Source organism: Protopterus annectens, chromosome 6.part0 (genome assembly GCF_019279795.1).
Source record: "Protopterus annectens isolate FY-2018-M chromosome 6.part0, PAN1.0, whole genome shotgun sequence".
NCBI classification, from domain to species: Eukaryota; Metazoa; Chordata; order Ceratodontiformes; family Protopteridae; genus Protopterus; species Protopterus annectens.
Window position 1 is genome coordinate 29,978,182 of NC_056737.1, and position 20,283 is coordinate 29,998,464.

Below are 20,283 nucleotides of genomic sequence, written 5' to 3' on the forward strand. Positions count from 1 at the left end.
AGAAAGCAGTCACCTCAACTGAAAGCCAGGAAGCCCTTCTAGACTTGGGGGAACTAGGGAGGCCAGTCAAACAGGCTCCCTGAATTTAAGCACTAAGCTTTCACTGGGAGCTCTGGGGTCCCTAGCTGGCTCGGAGTGGTTATAAACACAGAAAAGTCTGTGGTGACACCCCAGGGTAACCCCCCCCCAAAAGTGGTTCCCAGAGGTGATCTTCCTGTTGTCTGTTAACATGGCTGTGAGGTTGATGGCTTTCTAGTCATGGGACTTTCAGAAGTAGCAAGGAATACAAAACAATCAGATGAGTGGACAGACTTCACAGGAGAAAACGTTTATGTTTGCATCTGAATCTTTCACATTCCCCTCCCCATTTGTAACTGTCACAGAACCATGAAAAAAGTCCTTCCAAGAGGTCTTGTTCTGGCCATCTTCTACAGCTGTCATCTTCTGAGCTTTTCTCTATGTCTTCTGCATGTAGACAGACACAAGGACACAATGCAAGTTGTGACAATGCTTCACATGCTGCATTTCTACCAGATAATATAAGCAGCACCAGTGTGGGTGTTAGCCTGACTGCTTATGCAACTTATAAATAAAGGCAGAACTTTCCATAGTCTACGTTAGGAAAGGAAACTCTGTAAGAAGAGGAAAATAACAGGGAAACAGATGCAACATGCTGGACTAAAGTTAGTTTCCCTCCAAACGCAGAAGCTACAGAAATTTCTTAAAAGTGTAAAGCTGGGAATATCAAAAGAGGAAATGCCATCTGTTAGCCACTACAGATTAACTTTGAAGGCAGATCTAAAAGAGCTCAAGTTATATTTCAAAATATAATATTCATCGAATGCAAACAATTTCCTAGCAAACCGCACCAGTCAGAAAGGATGCTCTAAATGCTTTGTTTTCTTCCTAAGGCAAGAAGGGGCTCTGCAGGCAGTATCCAAGTACTAGTAATAAAGCATTCAGCCAAAGGCAACTATTATAATGAAGTTCACTGACACGTACTGAAAGTAGCATGTAAAGTATGCCTTAGCTTTATTTTGCTTCACAATTTTCTCTAAAATAGGCAACTAGCTCACAAGCACATGTATTCTGTCAAAAGAGTACAAAGCAATCACATACAACAGATACAAAAGATATTGGAATCTATTCAACTGACAAAAATTAATTGTACTGGTAAAGGAATCCAATTTCTAGGTCATCTCTGATGAAATATGAGGTCAGGGTAATTATATAGTATTATACAATGAGTGGCCATTAACATTCAAAAATGAGAGGTCAGCCCAAACAGTGTGCCCATTATAAATCGAGCAAATACCAATGGAAATAAGTCTGTCACCCAGACTTTCTTCCATAAATATATGCTATAACTTAGGTTTTCTTCACCATAAGAAAAATAATAAAATCAGAAATCCGGACAGTTCGGAGGTATGAGAGAGACAGGATGGAGAAAATACTAGGAAAATCAGATATGTTATTCAAAACTAAAGAAATGTACCTGATTTTCCTTGTATTTTCTCCATCGTGTCTCTCTCGTACCTCTAAAGTGTCCGAATTTCAACCTAAAAAAAATAAGCTGCAAGATATTTAATGAAAGTGGAAGAACACCACAGAGCCTTTATACAAAGACATTATTTAAGAAAAGTAATTTTTTCTTAAATAATATCATTGTATAATAGCAAAAACCAAACCCTGTGAAATAGCAATTGTGAAACTTGAAAGCTTGTTTATTTTATTTATTTTACATTTGTTGACCGGGATAGTCCGATTGGATACATGTCCATTTTCAGTGGAGGCCTGCGGAGAAAAGTTCCAAGGTAGAACATATAGTAGAAATCACAAAATTATTACAAGTTACACACAGTTTACAGGCTCCAGTTGAGCAAGCAGGTAATATAATCATACATTTTTAAAACAGTTTTGACACATTGACTAGGCTGTGTAACATGATTACAGTCTATAGAGGAGGATCTAGTTGGGTTTTGAACAAGGACATAGCCAGTGAGTTTTACAGTATAGCTTCAGGCTTTTTTTTAACTGAGTAAGAGAGGGTTCAAGAGTAAGATCAGCAGGAAGAGAGTTCCAAGTTTTGCCAACAGAGTTAGCAAAGACAGAGTCCTCAGCAGAGTTGTTGATTTTAGATGTTTGAACCAGTAGTTAATTAGAAGAGCGAAGTGACCTCAGGTTGCTATAAGGGTTGATGATATTTTTAAGTGCAGGCGTATTATCAGGGTGGTTGAGAACTTTATGGGCAGTTATAAGCTGGTTGTACTGAAGTAGGCAAAGCCATTCTAGCCACCCCAGAAGATTTAGGTTGTGACAGTGGTGGGTCCTATAGGCTGTGCCTGCTGGAAATCTAGCAATATGGTTATAACAGCTGGAGAGTTTGCTAAGAGCAGAGTTGTTCAAATTAGTGAGTACAAGGGAGGCATAGAGAAGAGTGGAGAGTAGATGGGAATGAGCAATAGCAGTCCTAGCAAATTGAGTAAGGAAAGGTTTGATCTTATAGATGGAGCCAAGTTTTTTGTTTATGGTTTTGATAGTTTGGCTGACATGGATATCAAATTTGAGGGTGTCTACTGTGATACCTAAGAGTTTGGTTTGCGCATCCGGGGAGATAATGGTACCATTGTTAGATTTTATGGTAAAGAGCAGTGAGGAAGGTTTACAACTGGGGGAGAAAATAAGCAACTTTGTTTTGTTAGGGTTTAATATCAGCTGACTGTTAGAGAGCCAGTTTTCAACTATACTGAACGTATTCTGGGTTAATGTCATTAGTTCTGTCAGGGAGGTGGCTGAACAAATCAAGGTGGAGTCATCCGCATATTGGATACAGGTAGCATTTGGGATGACAGTGGGAAGGTCATTACTAAAGAGAGAGAAAAGAAGAGGTCCTAGTATGGAGCCCTGGGGGACACTTAGGGTGATGGGTAGATGGGTTGATAGTTTGTCCTGCCATAGGATGGCTTGTTGTCTACCTCACAGGTAAGACAGGAACCATTGAAGTGCACGGCTATTTAGTGAGAATGCCTTAAGGATGTGCATGAGTATTTGGTAGTTGACCATATCGAAGGCCTTGGAGAGATCTAAAAAGAGGGCTGAGGAAGGCTTGTTATTTTTTCAGTTATGGTTTATGGTGTTAGAGAAGGATAGGGCAGCTGAGGTGGTACTGTGGTGTGGCCTAAAACCGTGCTGAGAGTTAGTCAACAGCTTATTCTGGGTAATATAATGCATAAGCTGTTTACGGACACACCTCTCCACAATTTTAGCCAATGGTGACAGAATAGCTATGAGTCTAAAGTTTGACAGTTCGAAGGAGTTGCCTCCTTTTCCATTACATGAGATATTTTCCAAATGGAGGGGATGGTGGCTTCAGATAAGGTTCTGTTGATTATGATGGAGATGGGGTATGCTATGGCATCTGCTGCTTTTTGCAGATACTCTGGGGGGAGGAGATCAGCTGCTAGAGTAGTTGGTTTTCATTTCTTAATTAGAGATCTGATAAGTGATGTAGAAACAGGCTGAAAACTAAAGGAGAGTGGGGTATTGGCTGTGGCAGAATTTGGGTTGGAGCAGCTGGGTGCTAATTGGCTGGCTAGGGATTGTGTAGTCTCTGTGAAGAAACTATTGAAGGTATTTGCAATATCCTCTGGGGATTTATGGTTGGAAGCTGATGGGGTAGGAGTGGAAGATTGTCCTGGGTGAAGAATTTTGTTTATTCCTGCCCAAAACTTTTGAGGTTTGCTGTGATGTTTTTGTTGAAGATGGTAGTAGACATTTTTTTTGTCTAGTATAATAGATTTTTGTGTGTGATTCCTTAGTTGTCAGTATCTGAGTTAATCTAGTGGGTCTTTTGTGGCACGCCATTTGTCCCATGCCTTATTTTCAGCTATGATTTTAGATTTGGTCTCTTTTGAGAGCCACGGGGCAGTTTTTGTTTTGGTTCTAATGGAGTGAGCAGGAGAGTGAGAATCAAGAATAGTAAGGAATATGGAATTTAAGTATGCTACTGCATCGTCCAGTGAAAGATGCTTTAGGATTGACCAATTGCACGCTTTAAGTTCATTTTGAAAATTGGTGGAGTTGAAGTTCTTATTATTTCTGATGGTTTTAAAGGTGGTCTGGTGGGGGTTGTCCACCTTGTGCTTGATAATGTATGTAAGTAAATGTTCACTTAGGTCATCTGAGAGGGTTCCTGACTTGTACATATAGGGGTGGCTGTTGGTAAGTATCCAGTCTAGGATACTGTCTTTGTTATTGGGTTTGCCTATCTTAGTGGGGGAGGATATGAGCTGCGTAAAACCGTGTAGGTTAACATGGGTTGTAGGAGATTCTGAGGAGCAGGTGTTCCAATCAATGTTAAAATCTCCAAGCACCATAGTTTCTTCATGGTAGGTACTGGATAACCAGTGGAGGATGTCCTCTAGGGTGTATGTGTATTATTACCTGGGGGAATGTAAACGCAGACAATGTTTATGCATTTGTTATTGTTAATTTGTAGTTTGGTAATAAGAAATTCTCCATTATTAAACTGGGGTGGTTGTAGGGAGACCATAGTAACACCACCCTTCCGAGTAGTATGATCTAATCTTAGTATGTCATACCCTGGTGGTATCACCTCACTGTCTTTAGTTACCGGTTTTAACCAGGTCTCCGTAAGACATAATGCATTGGGGGAATAAACTGCTAACAGGGCATGCAGATTATGGACCTTATTGTTTATGCTTCTGATATTTAATTGACAGGTCAGGAGAGAATTAGGGGACCTATTAGCCAGTGTTATGTTAGCAGGAATATTAGTTTGGGAACTGGAATCATCAGGTGGGGATGGGCCAGGGTTTGGGTGGATGTCTCCATCCATTGTCTGGTTGTAATTTAAGCCAACTATGAGTTTCATAATTTGGTTTATAAATTTTTGGTAATGTTTAGTTTTGGAGTTAATATACCTGGGTCTAATCAGGTGGACGTTTATAGGAATGGTGGGGTCAGGTATGTGGGGAATTATGATGAAGTGGTCAGTATTGTTTGATATTGATGTAATAGTCTGAGATTTTGGGTAGTGGAAACCTAGGTAGGGCTGATTTTCATAGGTGCTGAGGAGATATGGAATGAGTAACAGAGGTAACAGTGAAAATAGTAGCAGTATTATGAGGGATAACGTAGTTCCTGGCTGGGGCATTATGTTGGAACTGTATTTGGAGCAGGAGTAATTTAAGAAGACTAGGAAGATTAGTGGCAGGTTGGGGGGGGGGTTGATCTAGGAGGTTATCTTTGATAGGTTTTAGTGGAGGGGGTGTGGGTTTTAGTGCTTTAAATTTAGCACCACTGGGGGCAGGTGAGATTTGGGGGCAGGATGGGGCACGGAGCAAGCATGAGCACAGCAAGGATGAGCAGAGCGTGGCCAAACCAGGAGGTACCCGATTTCTGTACATGCAAGGTAAGTAATTGTAAAATGTTATATTGTATTTCTTTAGTTTTATACTGCAGATATATTTTATTTCTCTAGTTTTATACTGCAGATTGGTAGTACACACTTGGGGAGGTAAAGAAGATTATATTCGCCACTAGTAGCTCTTTAACTAGTGACCAAATAATTAACTACAAACAACACTAAGAAATTCATGAGGTCTAATAGCTTACCAGTGAGCAGAATTCAACTTCTGATGAGCACTTGTGTCCTAATGGGAGACTAGTAATTTAAAGATGGCTCCATAAACAGCAGGAATCTAATACAGACTTAGTATTCAGGATGGGGGTAGCAAAAAGGGTGTGAACCAGGCACAATGCAAATAAACCAGCCAAACAAGAGATACAAGCAGTGGAAAACTATAAGTGAAGGCCTCAGAGGGAATGAGTAGTAATACAAATTCTACTTGTAAAGTGAAGGAGAGAAGAGACAGCAAAGTTTATTAAGGTTGAGAGTGTGTCTTCACACTAACTTGCTTATTAGTAGCCAGTTTATGCACAGATTCGAGTAGGGAGATACATTAGCAATGAAGGGGAATGTACAGAGATGCAAATAAACAGGTGGGGCTCAAGTGATACAAAACTAAGGCAAACATCACTGAAAGGGCTGCTTGAGGGTTAAGTTGTAATCACAGAGAACAGGAATTTCCTGAATTAAGTGTATACTGTCTAGTGGACAGTTAGGATTACTACACAAGTTGGGGGGTGGGGAACACAAGGCTCAAACAGTCAGTATTATTAGCACACTGAGAACTAAGTAACACAGCTAATGTTAAAGCTTCACTATCATAACACATACATGTAGAATGCCTGGGTGGACTGACCCGGCTCTTCAGGCTCAAAGGGTATATCCTTGGTTTAGTACTGCAGTACTGATTTCATCCTAGACTGTATGGGTGGGGTGGTAGCCGTGGACTGCAGAGTTGCCCGAGTGTGCCTGCTCTTCAGGCTCAAAGGGTATATCCTTGGTTTAGTTTTGCAGTACTGATTTCTTCCTAGACTCTACGGGTGGGGTGGTAGCTGTGGACTGAAGAGTTGCCCGAGTGTGCAGTGAGCAGAATTCAACTGCTGATGAGCACTTGTGTCCTAATGGGAGACTAGTAATTTGTTGTTACCTAAACTAGTAACTTGTTACCTAAAATCCGGAATTTGCAGTAAAACATATTTCATGGTACAGTTTTTTTTAAGAAGGTCATCTCAACCCAAACTACAACTCCTTTTTCATAATGGATTTCTCATTAGGATCAACTAGTTATTGAAGTTGTAGGCTTAATATCTGAGGCATTATTACAGTAAGAATAAATAAATAAACAAGCAAACAAAACAAGTAAATGGAGAGATTTGCTGTCTTACTTCTGCCAAACTACCACCTCATCGCACTGATTAAAAGACTATGGACAAAATTTAGGATTGCCTAATTAAAGGCTGCAGCTTGCCAAGTTCTGAAAAATCAACAAACAAAAATTTCATAACACAGTATAAAATGCAGTTAATTTTTTTGTTATATCTCTCACAACGAATGAAAGTAATCTCTACCTTTGGTGATCTGCCACATGACAAAAAATAACTCCAAAAAGGCCAACAGCAGCATTCATCACGGACAAAGCAGGGGATGGAGGTTTAGGCACTAAATCCTCTTCACTCACTTTCTCATATATCGAATAGGGGTCATATTCCAAGCTTCCTACTCCCATATTATTGCCAAATTTTAGCTAATAAAAAGAGAAAGACAAGAAAAATACAGAATAAAAACAACACTTATTAACATACAAACTACCTTTTCGACATAAAACTAACATTGGATAACACCACTTGCTAAGATAAATAAGAAGTTATGTACTCACCATAACATTCCATGTTTGTTGTCCATCTCGGCTTTATTCTTTGCTGGTTGGGTTCAGAACCGAGAATCGGTTTCCGACTTGGCCTTACACAAAAGCTTGAGAGTTTCCACTGGCTCATGGCTATGCCCTATCCCAGGATGCTTCTGGAAGATTACCCAGATCTTGTTTGCAGATACCATAACCATTATACAATAGTATACAACCATATCATAAAAGGAACCAAGAAGAGAGTCAGAGACATAGTAACCAATCTTAATAAGAACCGCTCGATCCTCCAGCAGCGAAGGTGGGCCGCAAGAATGAAGGCGAGAAGGACAATAAACATGGAACGTTATGGTGAGTACACAACGTCTTAATGTTATGTTGTCCAATCTTGCCCTCATTCTTTGCTGGTTGGGACAGCGTCCTAGCACCTTCTTCCTTGGGGGGCTCAATAGAGAAAACTCTTCAGAAAGTACAGTTGTGTACACTTACCATAAATGTAGATGTTCGAGTGTCTTCACTGTTGCAGTCATCACTGTATGGTTCTTCCTTGCCGGCAGGCAGCCCTCGGTCGGCCAGAATCTCAAAGTCTGGGTCCGGTGTCAGCTGTGGACTCACCCTCCCTGACGTCAGTGCGCCAGGGGTACAAAGCTCCCAGCCGACACCATGTTCTCCAGTTTTTCTTGCCCCAGATGTCAGGTGCCCAAAAGTAAAGGCTAAAAGTAAAACCCCATACCTTGTAGCAAATACACCTCAGAAGAAGGGTGAAGCAGGGAACCACACCAATAAAAAAATATAAGAGGGGACAGGAGGGTGGGTAACCCAGACTGCAAAGTTGAAGACACTCGAACATCTACATTTATGGTAAGTGTACACAACTGTACTATGTTCATCGTGTTTCATTGTTGCAGTCATCACTGTAGGGTTGAATCCCAAAGCTGAGATAAAGGGTGGAGGTTATTGAGTAGAAGGGGCGGCTAGAAGGCCTTGCAAGACTGCAGAAGCAAAGCCTACCCTAGACTTAGAATAAAGAGAGAGATTATAGTGCTTAGAGAAAGTATGCACTGAGCTCCAAGTAGCAGCTTCCAGAATATGTTGGCAGGTGAATAGTTTGGTTTAAAGCCACTTTAGAAACCACTTTAGGCATGAAAGTAGGGTTAGTCCTCAAAGAAACCCTGTATTGATGAAAAATAATGTAAGGTTCCACAGCCATGAGCGCTTCTAACTCCGAGACTCTCCTGGCTGAAGTTAAAGCCAGTAGGATAACAGTCTTCCATGATAAATACTTTATATCAGATGTGGCTGCAGGCTCAAAAGGAGGGAGAGTTAGTTTTTCCAGGACATAATTGAGGTCCCAGGCAGGGATGGTGGTGTCCTAGGAGGCCTTAAATTCTTTGCTCCTCTGAGATATTGTTTCAGAAGTGGATGTGAAAAAATTGGGGGATCTGTATTATAATGTGCAGAAATAGCTGAGGCATGTATTTTTATGGAGGAAAAAGATAAACCCTTATGCAACATATCTGTTAGGTAATGTAAAATCAATGGAATATTTGGAATGTGAGGATCTGATTCCTGAGCATGCATCCAGGTGCAAAATCTCTTCCATTTACCTTCATAAGATTTCCTAGTGCTAGGCCTTCTGGCTTCTAAGATAACATCCATGACCTGTTTGGAAAGGGTAGGATTAATCATAGACCCTGAATACGCCAGGCTGCCAGGCAGAGAGTTTTGATATGAGAGTGCAGGACCTGGCCCTGATGTTGAGACAAAAGATTTGGAATCTGAGGTAGAATCCAAGGAGGTTCCTGGGATAGATTTATCAGTGTTGAGTACCAAAATTGTCGAGGCCAATTTGGGGCTAGTAAGATCAGCTTTGGTTTGCCCTGTCTTAATTTTAATAACACCCTTGGAAGAAGAGGTAGTGGAGGAAAGGCATACCCTGAGAGGTTCCTCCAACTGAATGAGAGAGCATTCACTTTCCATGCTAGCTTGTGATATGTCCTTGTGCAAAAAGTCTAACTGGTAGTTGTGGGGAGATGCAAATAGATCTATGTCCGGGCAGCCCCAGGCTTCTGTAATCATCTTGAATATTTGGGTGTCTAGCATCCACTCGTGTGGGTCTGACAGATTCCTCCTCAGGCTGTCTGCCAGAGTGTTTTGTTTCCCTGGCAGGAATTGAGCTTGTAGGTCCATTTTGCAAGCTAGTGCTGTGTTCCATAGAGTCATGGCTAGTCTGCAGAGAGGATAGGAGTGTGAACCCCCTTGCTTGTTTATGTACCACATAACTGTGGTGTTGTCTGTTCATATCAGTAGCTGCCCTGGCTGTAAAAGATCCCTGAAAGCCAAGAGGGCATTCTGCACAGCTAACATCTCTTTTAAATTGATATGTAGATGCTTCTGATCCTCTGTCCAAAAACCTTGCAGGCCTTTCCCCTGCAAGTGGGCTCCCCATGCATAATCCGAGGTGTCCGTGGTTATCACTTGGTAGGCTGGAGGTAGACTGAAGGCTTTCCCTTTGTTTTGAAGACATGCCATGGCCCACCAATGGAATTCCTTTTGTAGGCAAGGCAAGACAGCAATCTCTGTTTCTAGACTGTGACAATGCTGGGACCATACGCTTTTTAGGTACCATTGTATCTTCCTCATATGCAGTCTTGCATATGGTATGAGTAGGATGCAGGAAGCCATGTAACCCAAAGCCTGCAGGAATTTCCTTGCAGTTAGCTGAGACATTAACGCCAGGCTTTTGAAAGTTGAAGCCAGCTGTAGCTGTTTTTCTAATGTCAGGAATGCCATCTGGGTTGTTGTGTTTAAAAGAGCACCCAGGAAAGTTATCTGTTGAGTGGGTGTCAAATTTGACTTTTTTATGTTCACAGTGAGTACTTGAGTAGATTTTGAACAAATTCCAGGTGCTGGAGTAGGACATCCTTGCTGTCTGCTTGAATAAGGCAGTCGTCCAGATAAGGGTAAATTTGAATTCCCTTGAGTCTGCAGTAAGCTACTACTGGTGCCAGGCACTTGGTAAAGACCCTGGGCACAGTAGACAAGCCAAAGGGCAGCACAGAGAATTGGTAATGTTTCGAGCCTGCCTTGAACCTGAGGTATCTTCTGCACTCCTGTCTGATAGGAATGTGTAGATAAGCCTCCTTTAAATCCAATGTCACCATCCATGCATTTTTGCTCAACATTGGCAGGAGCTGCTGCAGAGTAAGCATCTTGAACTTTGGTATCTCCAGGAAAGTATTTAAGACTGACAGATCCAGGATGGGTCTCCAAGTATTTTGCTTTCTGGGAACTAGAAAGAGTCCTGAATAAAAGCCTTGTCCCATCTCTGAATTTGGAACCAGTTCTATGGCCCTCATAGCCATGAGGGACCTCACCTGTTTTAATGCCTCTGCCCATTGAGTTTTTGGTAGGTCTGGCCATCCGTTTGGTTTTGGTAAGGTGTGAAAGTGGAATTTGTAACCTCTTAAAACTACATCCAGAACCCACTTGTCTTGGGTTATGTAAGTCTAATTTTGGTGAAAAAGAGAAAGTTTTCCTCCCAGAGGAGCTTCCAGGAGACAGGTTCCTGGAGCCATGCAGGGGGAGTCATTGAGTCTGTTTCCTATAAGGTTGAGACCTATCTTCTCCACCCCTGAGGGTGGAAGCACTCCACTGTCTAGGTCTATAAGAGGTATGTGCTTGGGCCCTCCCTCTGGGGCGCCTATATCTACCCCTCTGAGGCCTGTCCGAGCTGGGAAAGGACCAATTTTTAGCTGGCCAATTTCTGCTAAATCTAGGAGGCTGAACTTGTAAGAAATCCTTAACCGTTTGCATGGATTTTGCCTTATCCTCCATTTTCTTTATAACCTCTTCAGCCTTAGACCCAAACAAAACATTATGTTGAACAGGGGCATCCAGTAACTTTGCTTTCACTTGTTCAGGCAAATTTTGTTCCTTTAACCAAGCATGCCTTCTAATGACCGTGCCAGTGGCAGCCGCCCTGCAAGAGGCCTCCAAAGCATCAAAACCACAGTGTAAGGTGTGTTTCCCCACCTGCTCAGTAGCATGCATCAAATCATGTAATTCCATATTATCAGCACATGCAGAAATGGTACCCAGTTTTTGTTTCATAACAGACAAAAGGTATTGCTGATATTTCAACATATGAAATTGACAATTTAAAGCCCTAATAGATAAAGTAGCAGAAGTGTACACTTTTTTGCCCCATCTCTCCAAAGCTCTAGAATCCTTATCTGTCGGAATAGGGTTCTTAGCAGTGGCGGCCTTAACACACTTAGGACCCTAAGAAATGGTTTCTGGATCAGCAGTAGGATTTTTGTAAAGAAACTGGTGGGAGTCAGGGACTCTGTAATATCTATCGGGCTTAGCAGGGGCAGGAGGAAAGGAGTCAGGAGTTAAACTAGACTCAGAAAAAACATCATCCACAATATCCAAAATAGGAGGAATAGCCAGGGATCTGTGTTGGGGAAGAAGAAGGAAATCCCTAAGCCTTCTCTTAGATTCAGAGTACTCCTGTCCTTCCCAGTGAAAATGTTCCCTCATGTCATGTAAAGTTTCCCCAAAAGAGTAATCCTCAGGAGGAGAAGCTGAAGGAATGGATTCCTCAGCATCAGAATCCTCATAAGGAGGGAAAGTATAATCCTGTTCAGAGGAAGACACTGAAGAGATAGATGCCTGATCAGAGGATTCATAATCCAATTCTTGTCTTGGCCTTTTGTCTGGAGGGGGATGTGAACCCCTAATCATAGTTAGCAAGTCCTCCGCCATTTTAAGCATTTGTTTTTGAGATTTAGGTCCCGGATCAGAGGAGGTCCGGGCTTGAGTCTTTGTTTTAGAAGGAGTCTTTGCCTTTGTCTTTGCCTTTACATGAAGCTGCGTAGGTCTGAAAACCCCCTCGGAAGCCGGTACCTGCACAGCAGCTCCAGACCCATCCGAGGGAGCATTATCTGAAGGTCCTGCACCTGGAGTATTCAAAGGCCTAGTTGGCTCCTCGTAGGAGTCCGTTTCGGCAAGCGGTTCTGTAATGGCCGACGACAGGGGCTGCGAAAGCGCCTCATTGACGACGGCTGAACCGGCAGCTGGCTCTGATTGCAAACTGTCGTCTGATTTGGACCTCGGAGGCCTATCCTTATCCTTGCGCCTTTTATGAACTCCGGTAGTCAGAAGCGTGTCCGACGACATGTTATAATTAAATCGCCTCCCAAAGTAATGAAAGGCAAAATCATATCTCCGTTTAATAGTACGTTGATTAAATCTAGCACAAAACCGACAACTAGCTACGTTGTGGTCAGGGCCTAGACAAGGAATACAGTAAGAGTGAAAATCCTTATGAGGTATTTGCTTCCCACATGAAATACAATTATTAACTTTTTCTGACATCGGTCTGGAGCAAGAAAAAAGTTTCCCCAACGGGGTACTTAGCTTTGAAAAGAAGAATGTCTTCGGTATGAAGCACCAAAAATAACAGGAGTCAGCCGACCGGCACTTGCGAACTGCTTCCACCGCACGGCAAGAAAGACTGGAGAACATGGCGTCGGCTGGGAGCTTTGTACCCCTGGCGCACTGACGTCAGGGAGGGTGAGTCCACAGCCGACGCCGGACCCAGACTTTGGGATTCTGACCAACCGAGGGCTGCCTGTCGGCAGGAAGAACCCTACAGTGATGACTGCAACAGTGAAACACGATGAACATCAGTAGATGCAAAAGAGGCCCTGTTCTTGGAGGCCAAATCAACTTTGTAATGAGTGATAAAGGTATGAGGCTTTACCCCATGTTGCTGCTGCACAAATGGAATCCATGGGTAGCCTCGCTTGAAAGGCATATGAAGTAGACATAGCCCTTGTGGAATGCCCTTTCACTTTCCTTGGAAATTCTCTGTTCTGAGATTTGTATGTGTAAGTTATACAGTCTGTAAGCCATTTTGAAAGTGTGACTTTTGTTATTGGGGCTCCATTCTTTTTATACAAAAAGGATACAAACAACTGGTCGGATTTTCTGAAATCTTTTGATCTATGCAGGTAGAAACGTAACTGCCTAAGTATGTCTAACTGGTGTAAGTTACAATCTGCCTTGTTGCCATAATTTGGGAAAAAGACAGGTAAATCAACAGATTGATTCAAACTGGCTTCTGAACACACTTTTGGTAAAAAAGAGGGGTTGATTCATAAGGAAATCCTATCTTTGTGAAAGATTAAGTAAGGGGGATGTATTGACAAAGCTTGAAGTTCACTCATCTGGCAGACGTAATTGCCACCAGTAGTGCTGTCTTCCACGATAAAAACTTCATGTCACAATAGGATGCAGGTTCAATGGGTGGAAGAATCAACATAGAACAAAATTTAGGTCCCATGGTGCTGGAGGTTCCTTTACTGGGAGCCTCAGTAAAAAGGTACCCTTCAAGAAGGCCTTACAAAGTCTGTGGGACATGATTTTTAGACCCATTTCCCCAATATGATAATTAGATACAGCAGCTAATTGAACTCGAATTGTAGCTTTCACCGTGTCTTCATTAAAAAGATTAGCCAAAAGGTTTAGCACGGCTGTTACGGGGGCAGTAAAGGGATCAATATTATTTTTGCATGCCCAACAGGAAAATCTTTTCCACTCGCTAAAATATAATTTTCTGGTTAAAGACTTATGAGATGAAATCAATATATGTTATACTGCAAGGACATCTCAGGAAGCCTGGCTATTTGTGGAATTGGAACAGTCAAACTGAGGGTTAGTACAGATGGATGGAGTGACCCAGATGGATGGGTTAGGAGATCTGGAGCTGAGTCCAGAATCCACGGCTCCTCCAGAAGATGGGGCCATAGATAAGTGACAAAATCTGATAAGGCCAGTATGGAGCAATGGGTATCATTCTGCTTTTCAATGTGCTGGCTTTCTGCAGGAGTTTCGGCATCAAGGGAAAAGGGGGAAGGCATAGAGGAGACCCGGGGGCTAATCGTGTACAAGTGCATCCCTTGGTGACTCCCCCAGAGGGGGGATCAGGGCAAAGATGCTGCTGCATTTGGCATTCATGGACATGGCAAAGAGATCACAGCAAGGCTGGCCCTACTTGCGGAAAATCTCTTCCGCAATCTCCTGTCTTAGGGACCACTCATGAGGCATCAGAATAGCTCTACTGAGTTTGTCCGCTATAACGTTGGACCTCCCCGGGATGTGCGTTTCTATCAGAAAGAGTTGGGAAGAGACCGCCCATTACCATACTCTCTGGGCCTCGCAACATAGGGAGTAGGATTTGATTCCTCCTTGTTTGTTTATATACCACACCACAACATGTTGTCTGTCTGAACCGCAATTGTTCCTAGTGGAAGAGAGCTCTGAAATGCTTGCAATGCCAACAGAACCACTCTCATCTCTAGGATGTTGATATGCAAGTGGTATTCATTCTCCTGCAAACACTTGGACAGTCTTCCCCAGATAATGCCCCCCCCCCCAATCTGGGAAGTGTCCGTGGTCACTGTGGCTACAGGTTGGGAAGGACAAACAGTCAACCTAATGTCACTTGAGTGGAGTGAAGCCACAGCACAAATTCTTCCTTCAGGATTCCGTTATGATAATTTTGTGAGACATGGGTAGCTCCTGCATGGATCACTGGGTGAATAACAGCCACTGAAGGATCCTCATGTGTAAGCGAGCTAAAGTTATCAAGATTATTGCTGCCGCCATGGTGCCCAAAACTTTCAAGATGACCCTCACCTGTACTTTTTTCTTGGTTAAGAGGTTCTTGACCTGAAGATGTAAGGTTTGAATCCTCTCAGGGGGAGGGGGGAGTTTGGCCAATATTTTTCTTGTATCTAAGTCTGCCCCTATAAATACGATATGTTATGATGGAAACAAGACAAATTTTTTGAAGTTTATTGCGCTGGGAGGGAGCGTTAGCAAAGAGACAGACTCTGGCGTTCAGGGGGAAGAGTGTTAAGAGCTGAAAGTGGAGCCATTTGAGGTGACAGCACTCTCCTCATGACATTGAAAGCACCATGACCCTGTTCTGAGGGAGCTACCAGCTCCGAGGAACCAGAAGAATCCCCCCGACCCAAGGTTGAGGGTTCTGAAGCCGATGTAGAAACCAAACTCACCTATGCCGAAGCCCTGAGAGGTAGATTTGGGTCAGACAACTGTCCCACTCAACTCTCTTCCCCAGATCCGACAGATGAGTGCTGGCTCCTAGACCCCTTGAAATCCGATGGAACCGAGGAGGCTGGATGGTCGGGGCCGAAGAACTCAGGGCATTTCTCGGCCCCAACGATTCCTCTACGATCTGATTCAAGCACACCGGCTCTGAAGCCACAGAATGGGTCGGAGGAGGAATCGAGAAAGGGGAAGTGATGTTTGTCGGTCTCGGATCAATTTGGGTCGGGGTCGACAGAATCTTAGCCAGTGCCAGCACCCGTAAAATCCTCTTGACCACCCACTCCACTTCATAGTCCAAAAGGCTCCTGGAGGATCGAGAGGATGGGGATGAGGATCTCACTGACTGAAGGAACCATAGCCCATAAGGCAAAACAACGTACCCAACTCACTAGTCATAGGTGACTCTATAAGTCAGGCACACTGATGTCCCACTCACCAGGCTAAACAAGGAGAAGGTTACTGTCAGTTGCCTGTCGGGTGCCAGGATCTGCCACATAACCCACTCACTCAGGTCACTCCACAACAAGTACAAATATGACATTGTCCATGTTGGTGGGAACGACCTAAGACGTACCTCCCTGGACTACATGAAAAGAGACATGGAAGGGCTCTCTGATCTTGTAGCCCAGGCAGGTATGATCCTAGCCCTGAGTAGTATCCTGCCATCACCCAGAATGATACCGCAGTACAAAAACAAAATGAATGACTTCAACAATTGGCTAACCTTCTGGTGTCATTCTAAGGGGATCCAGTATCTGTCTGCCTGGGACAACATGGTCGACAGACCACGATGCTTTGCCAGAGATGGCCTGCACCTGTCGCCCCTGGGATTCCAGATACTGGATAAGGCTTTTGCTGCCCCTATAGTGCTTTTTTTGGGCATGGTTCAAATGACAAATTCACCACCATAACAGGAACAGGCAAGTAAAAACTGACGGCAATGCTACTCAATGCTAGAAGTCTAAATCTCAAAATTCACTCACTCGAGGCACTCCTTAAAATGGAGAACATCGATATCTGTGCAGTGACTGAGACCTGGTTCAAGGCTCTAGAGAGCACCCCTGCATTACCAGGCTATAACTCATACCACACTTTTCGGCCATCTAACCTGGACCAGAACACCAAAGGCAGAGGTGTGTCCATATTCATTAAGGATATCCACACCTCCAGGCTAGTTGCTCAGCATAATGCATCCGAGGTTATCCAAGTGCAACTAACTCTGGGCAAAATTGCAATCCAAATTGTAGCTTGCTATAGATCACCCACCATGCCCCAGGATTCCCACTCCTCTTTTCTTGATATACTGGAAAATTTTAAGGTTCAACCAAACACCCTAATAATGGGCGATTTCAACTATCCCACCATTAACTGGTAAAACTACTCATGTACCAACTCCTTCGCTCAACGGTTTCTGGAATTCATAAATTCCAATGCCCTGGATTAACTTATCCACACCCCCACCAGGGGCAGCAATATCCTAGACCTACATTACCAACATGAGTGACCGGTGTTCCACACTTGAATTCAACTCCTCGTTGGTCAGATCCGACCATAAGCTAATCACCCTAGATATCCACATCTCACCCCCACCCAGCATTAAGGAAACCACTGTAAAAAATGTCTCCAAAGCCAACTTCATGCTTCTTAAGACAGAAGTGGCGAACTTCATTACACCCATGCAAATGGACAATACAGTTACGACTGCTGAATCCTACACAAATGCACTCTATAAGCACTTACACGAGTGCATGGATCGTGCTATCCCAAACAGAACCAAGACACTATCCTCCAAAAAAAGGAAGCCAATCTGGTGGTCCCCTGCCATAAATAAACTCTACAACAGAAGGAAGAAACTGTTGCAAAAGAGAGTAAAATCCCAAGAGTGGAGGAGCTCCCTGGTCAGCCTCAGTAAGAAGCTGAGATTCCTTATAAGATCTTCCAAAGCTAGCTAAGAAAACAAAATCTCCACTGCTTCTAAGGGCAACCACAAAGCATTCTATAGCTACGTCAAGAATCTCAATGGCAACACCCAGATCTGCTCTGAGTTACAGCACAACGGCAAGAAAATTATAGAACCAACTGATACTGCCAACATCCTGGCAGACAGGTTCAGTGCTAACTTTACCCCCCTCTCACCCGCTAAAGGGCCCATATCTATACAGGAAGAATGCAGAGTCCCTGAAATAACATCTATGCAGGTAAAAGTTGCACTCTCTAAAATTAAAAACACAACATGCATGGGACCGGACAACATCCCAGGCTGCGTTTTACACAAACTTCAGAACGAACTGGCTCCCCACCTAAGCACCATGTTCAATCATAGTCTCACATTAGGCTTTGTGCCCACTGAATGGTGCACAGCAACAGTTATCTCACTCCACAAAGGGGGAGCCATCACTGATCCTGAGAACTATCACCCTATTAGCCTGATGAGCCTGGTCCGCAAGGCCATTGAACGTATCATCATGGAACACATAAACAAAGACATTGGTAACCTCCAAACTCTGGACCCCACACAGTTCGGGTTTGTGAAAGGCAGATCATGCCTTCTGAACCTGATCGACGTTTTTGAGGCAGTCACCAAAGCCGTAGACGAGGGCAAGGTGGTTCACACAGCCTATCCTGACCTCGCCAAGGCTTTCAACACCATCCCCCATTCTGGAATTAAAGCTAAACCCACTAAACTAGGTATAAATCCCTAAGTCACAAGATGGGCTGCCAACTGGCTCACTGACAGAACCCACACTGTAAAAGTTGCAGACTCCAAATATGACTTCAAACCAGTGACAAGTGGAGTACAACAGGGTTCTGTCCTGGGACCTCTCGTGTTTGGTATCTACTTCTCTGAAGTACAGGCTAACACAGAAGGCCTCTGGCTAACGAAGTTCACAGATGACTGCAAAGTAGGAGCCATAGTCGAGTCCCCAAATGATGTGGACATCCTACAGAAGGGCCTCACTGAGACAGATGCCTGGTGTCAGAGGCATGGCCTCAAGCTCAATGCCAAAAAGTGCATTGTCATCCCCTTTGGTATAAACTCTGTACCCATGAACTACCACATAAACGTCAGTCTACATAACGCCGAATGTGTGATAAGAGACCTTGGGACCCATGTGAACAGTTGTCTCTTCTTTGATAATCACATCACCACAGTAGTCAGGAAATCCTTCTATGTGGTACACCTCATCACAAAAGGGTTCTCATCCAGGAAAAAAGAGATCATTGTTCCCCTCTACTCGGCACTCAATAGACTATAAGAGTACAACTCCCCTTTTGGAATGTACCTCACAAGACATCTACAGCAGCTGGAAAGGCAACAGAAGTACCTCACAAAGAGGATTACTGGCCTCAAACAGATGTCCTACACTGACCATCTCAAAAAACTCCAGCTTTACTCTGTAGCATATCGCCTACCCAGAGGAGATCACTGCCTAACATATAAAGCTATGTTAAACCCGGAGCTGTTGAACATGCTACACCTAGGGACCTAAACCCTGTCACCACAATAAACAGGACATGCAGGAGGGATAGATTCCTGTCACAGAGACTTCCTATACTATGGAACAAGCTACCCATCTATGTCAAGCAAAGTTCCTCATTAGCACTCTTCAAGAAAAATCTTGATGAGTGGATGGGAAATAGGAAATACACTCCGGGGATCACTTCTGTGGCTCTGCTCGACAAGGGCACAAGAAATGAACTTTCTTGGGTGGCGTAAGCCAGGGAACCTTGTTTGCTAGGCTTACTTAGACCCTTGGGCTGATAGCCTAGTACCTACCTATGAACTATTTTCTAATAGCTAAAGACCACTAACTGGTATTCAGTTTTGGTCCAAGTGGATCTCTCAAGCAGCATCTGACACCAGTTATGGCATTTTGATGAAGCATTTTAAATCTTACTGTTGCATTTCCATTATGACCCCTGACTGGGTCATTTTTCCCCTGCTCAGGATATACTCAAGAGGAATGCTTTGAGCTATAATTCTGCTCCATACCTATGGAGTGTGGAGCGCCAAAGGGTTTGACTTCACACCCTCTTCTTTTAATGATGTTTATACTTCATTTGGGACATTTGATTGGAGGAATAAGCTTAGAATGCATTGTTATCCTGATGACAACCAACTTTATCTCTCATTTCCAGAAGATATGATGAAAGCATATGTCCTTGCTGATAACTTGAAGGTCATTTCTCAATGGCTTTTAAGTAATGGGTTGAAACTTCAACACCTACAAAACAAAGGCTATGGCAGTTCACACTACATTAACATGTTTCCTCTACTGCCCCACTTTTAATCACATAATCAATGGCAGCTATAAGCTTGTGTTTGTCACAGTCTGTCAGCAATGTATGAGTGATCATGGATAACAGGGTGACACTGATAACAACTGTAGACTAGTAAAACTATCCCTTTCTCCACCTACTTCATTCCTCAGGCTGATCTCACTGTACTAGATTATACTTTTATCTCATCTTACATTAATTACCATGATACCTTCTAGTCTACCTAGTACCTCCAGGCACTCAGACAAACTGACTGATGAACACAGTAAAGTTGTGTAACTTACCCATAGCAGCAGACATTCAAATTTCCCACTGTTGCAAAAGCTGCACCTACCTTCCACCCTCCTTTATTGCATACACTGTGGAAAATGCTTTTGGTGGTTATTTATGTTTTTATAGTTCAGTCTACTTCTTAACTTTTAGGCAACAAAGTTCTGAAGATTTTTCACTCTGACTGCTGATTTTTCCTCTTCAGGGCTGCCCAACCAGCAGTCAGAAGTGAAGTGTGGGAGAGACCCAAAGCTTTTGGAAGCTGGATGGTTGTTGTGTCTTGGGCTAGACACATCCC

The 20,283-nt window shown here is 43.3% G+C and overlaps 1 protein-coding gene across 2 annotated transcripts in view; it reads right to left on the minus strand.

Annotated features, from left to right (window-relative positions):
* The window catches only part of HEATR5A (HEAT repeat containing 5A), a 2,570,019-nt gene that overhangs the window by 1,544,373 nt on the left and 1,005,363 nt on the right, over positions 1-20,283 (minus strand). For both annotated transcript variants that reach the window (XM_044073826.1, XM_044073825.1), the window contains exon 15: positions 7,000-7,175. In XM_044073826.1, the coding sequence (XP_043929761.1) occupies positions 7,000-7,175 (176 nt within the window). The remainder of the gene's footprint in view (positions 1-6,999; positions 7,176-20,283) is intronic.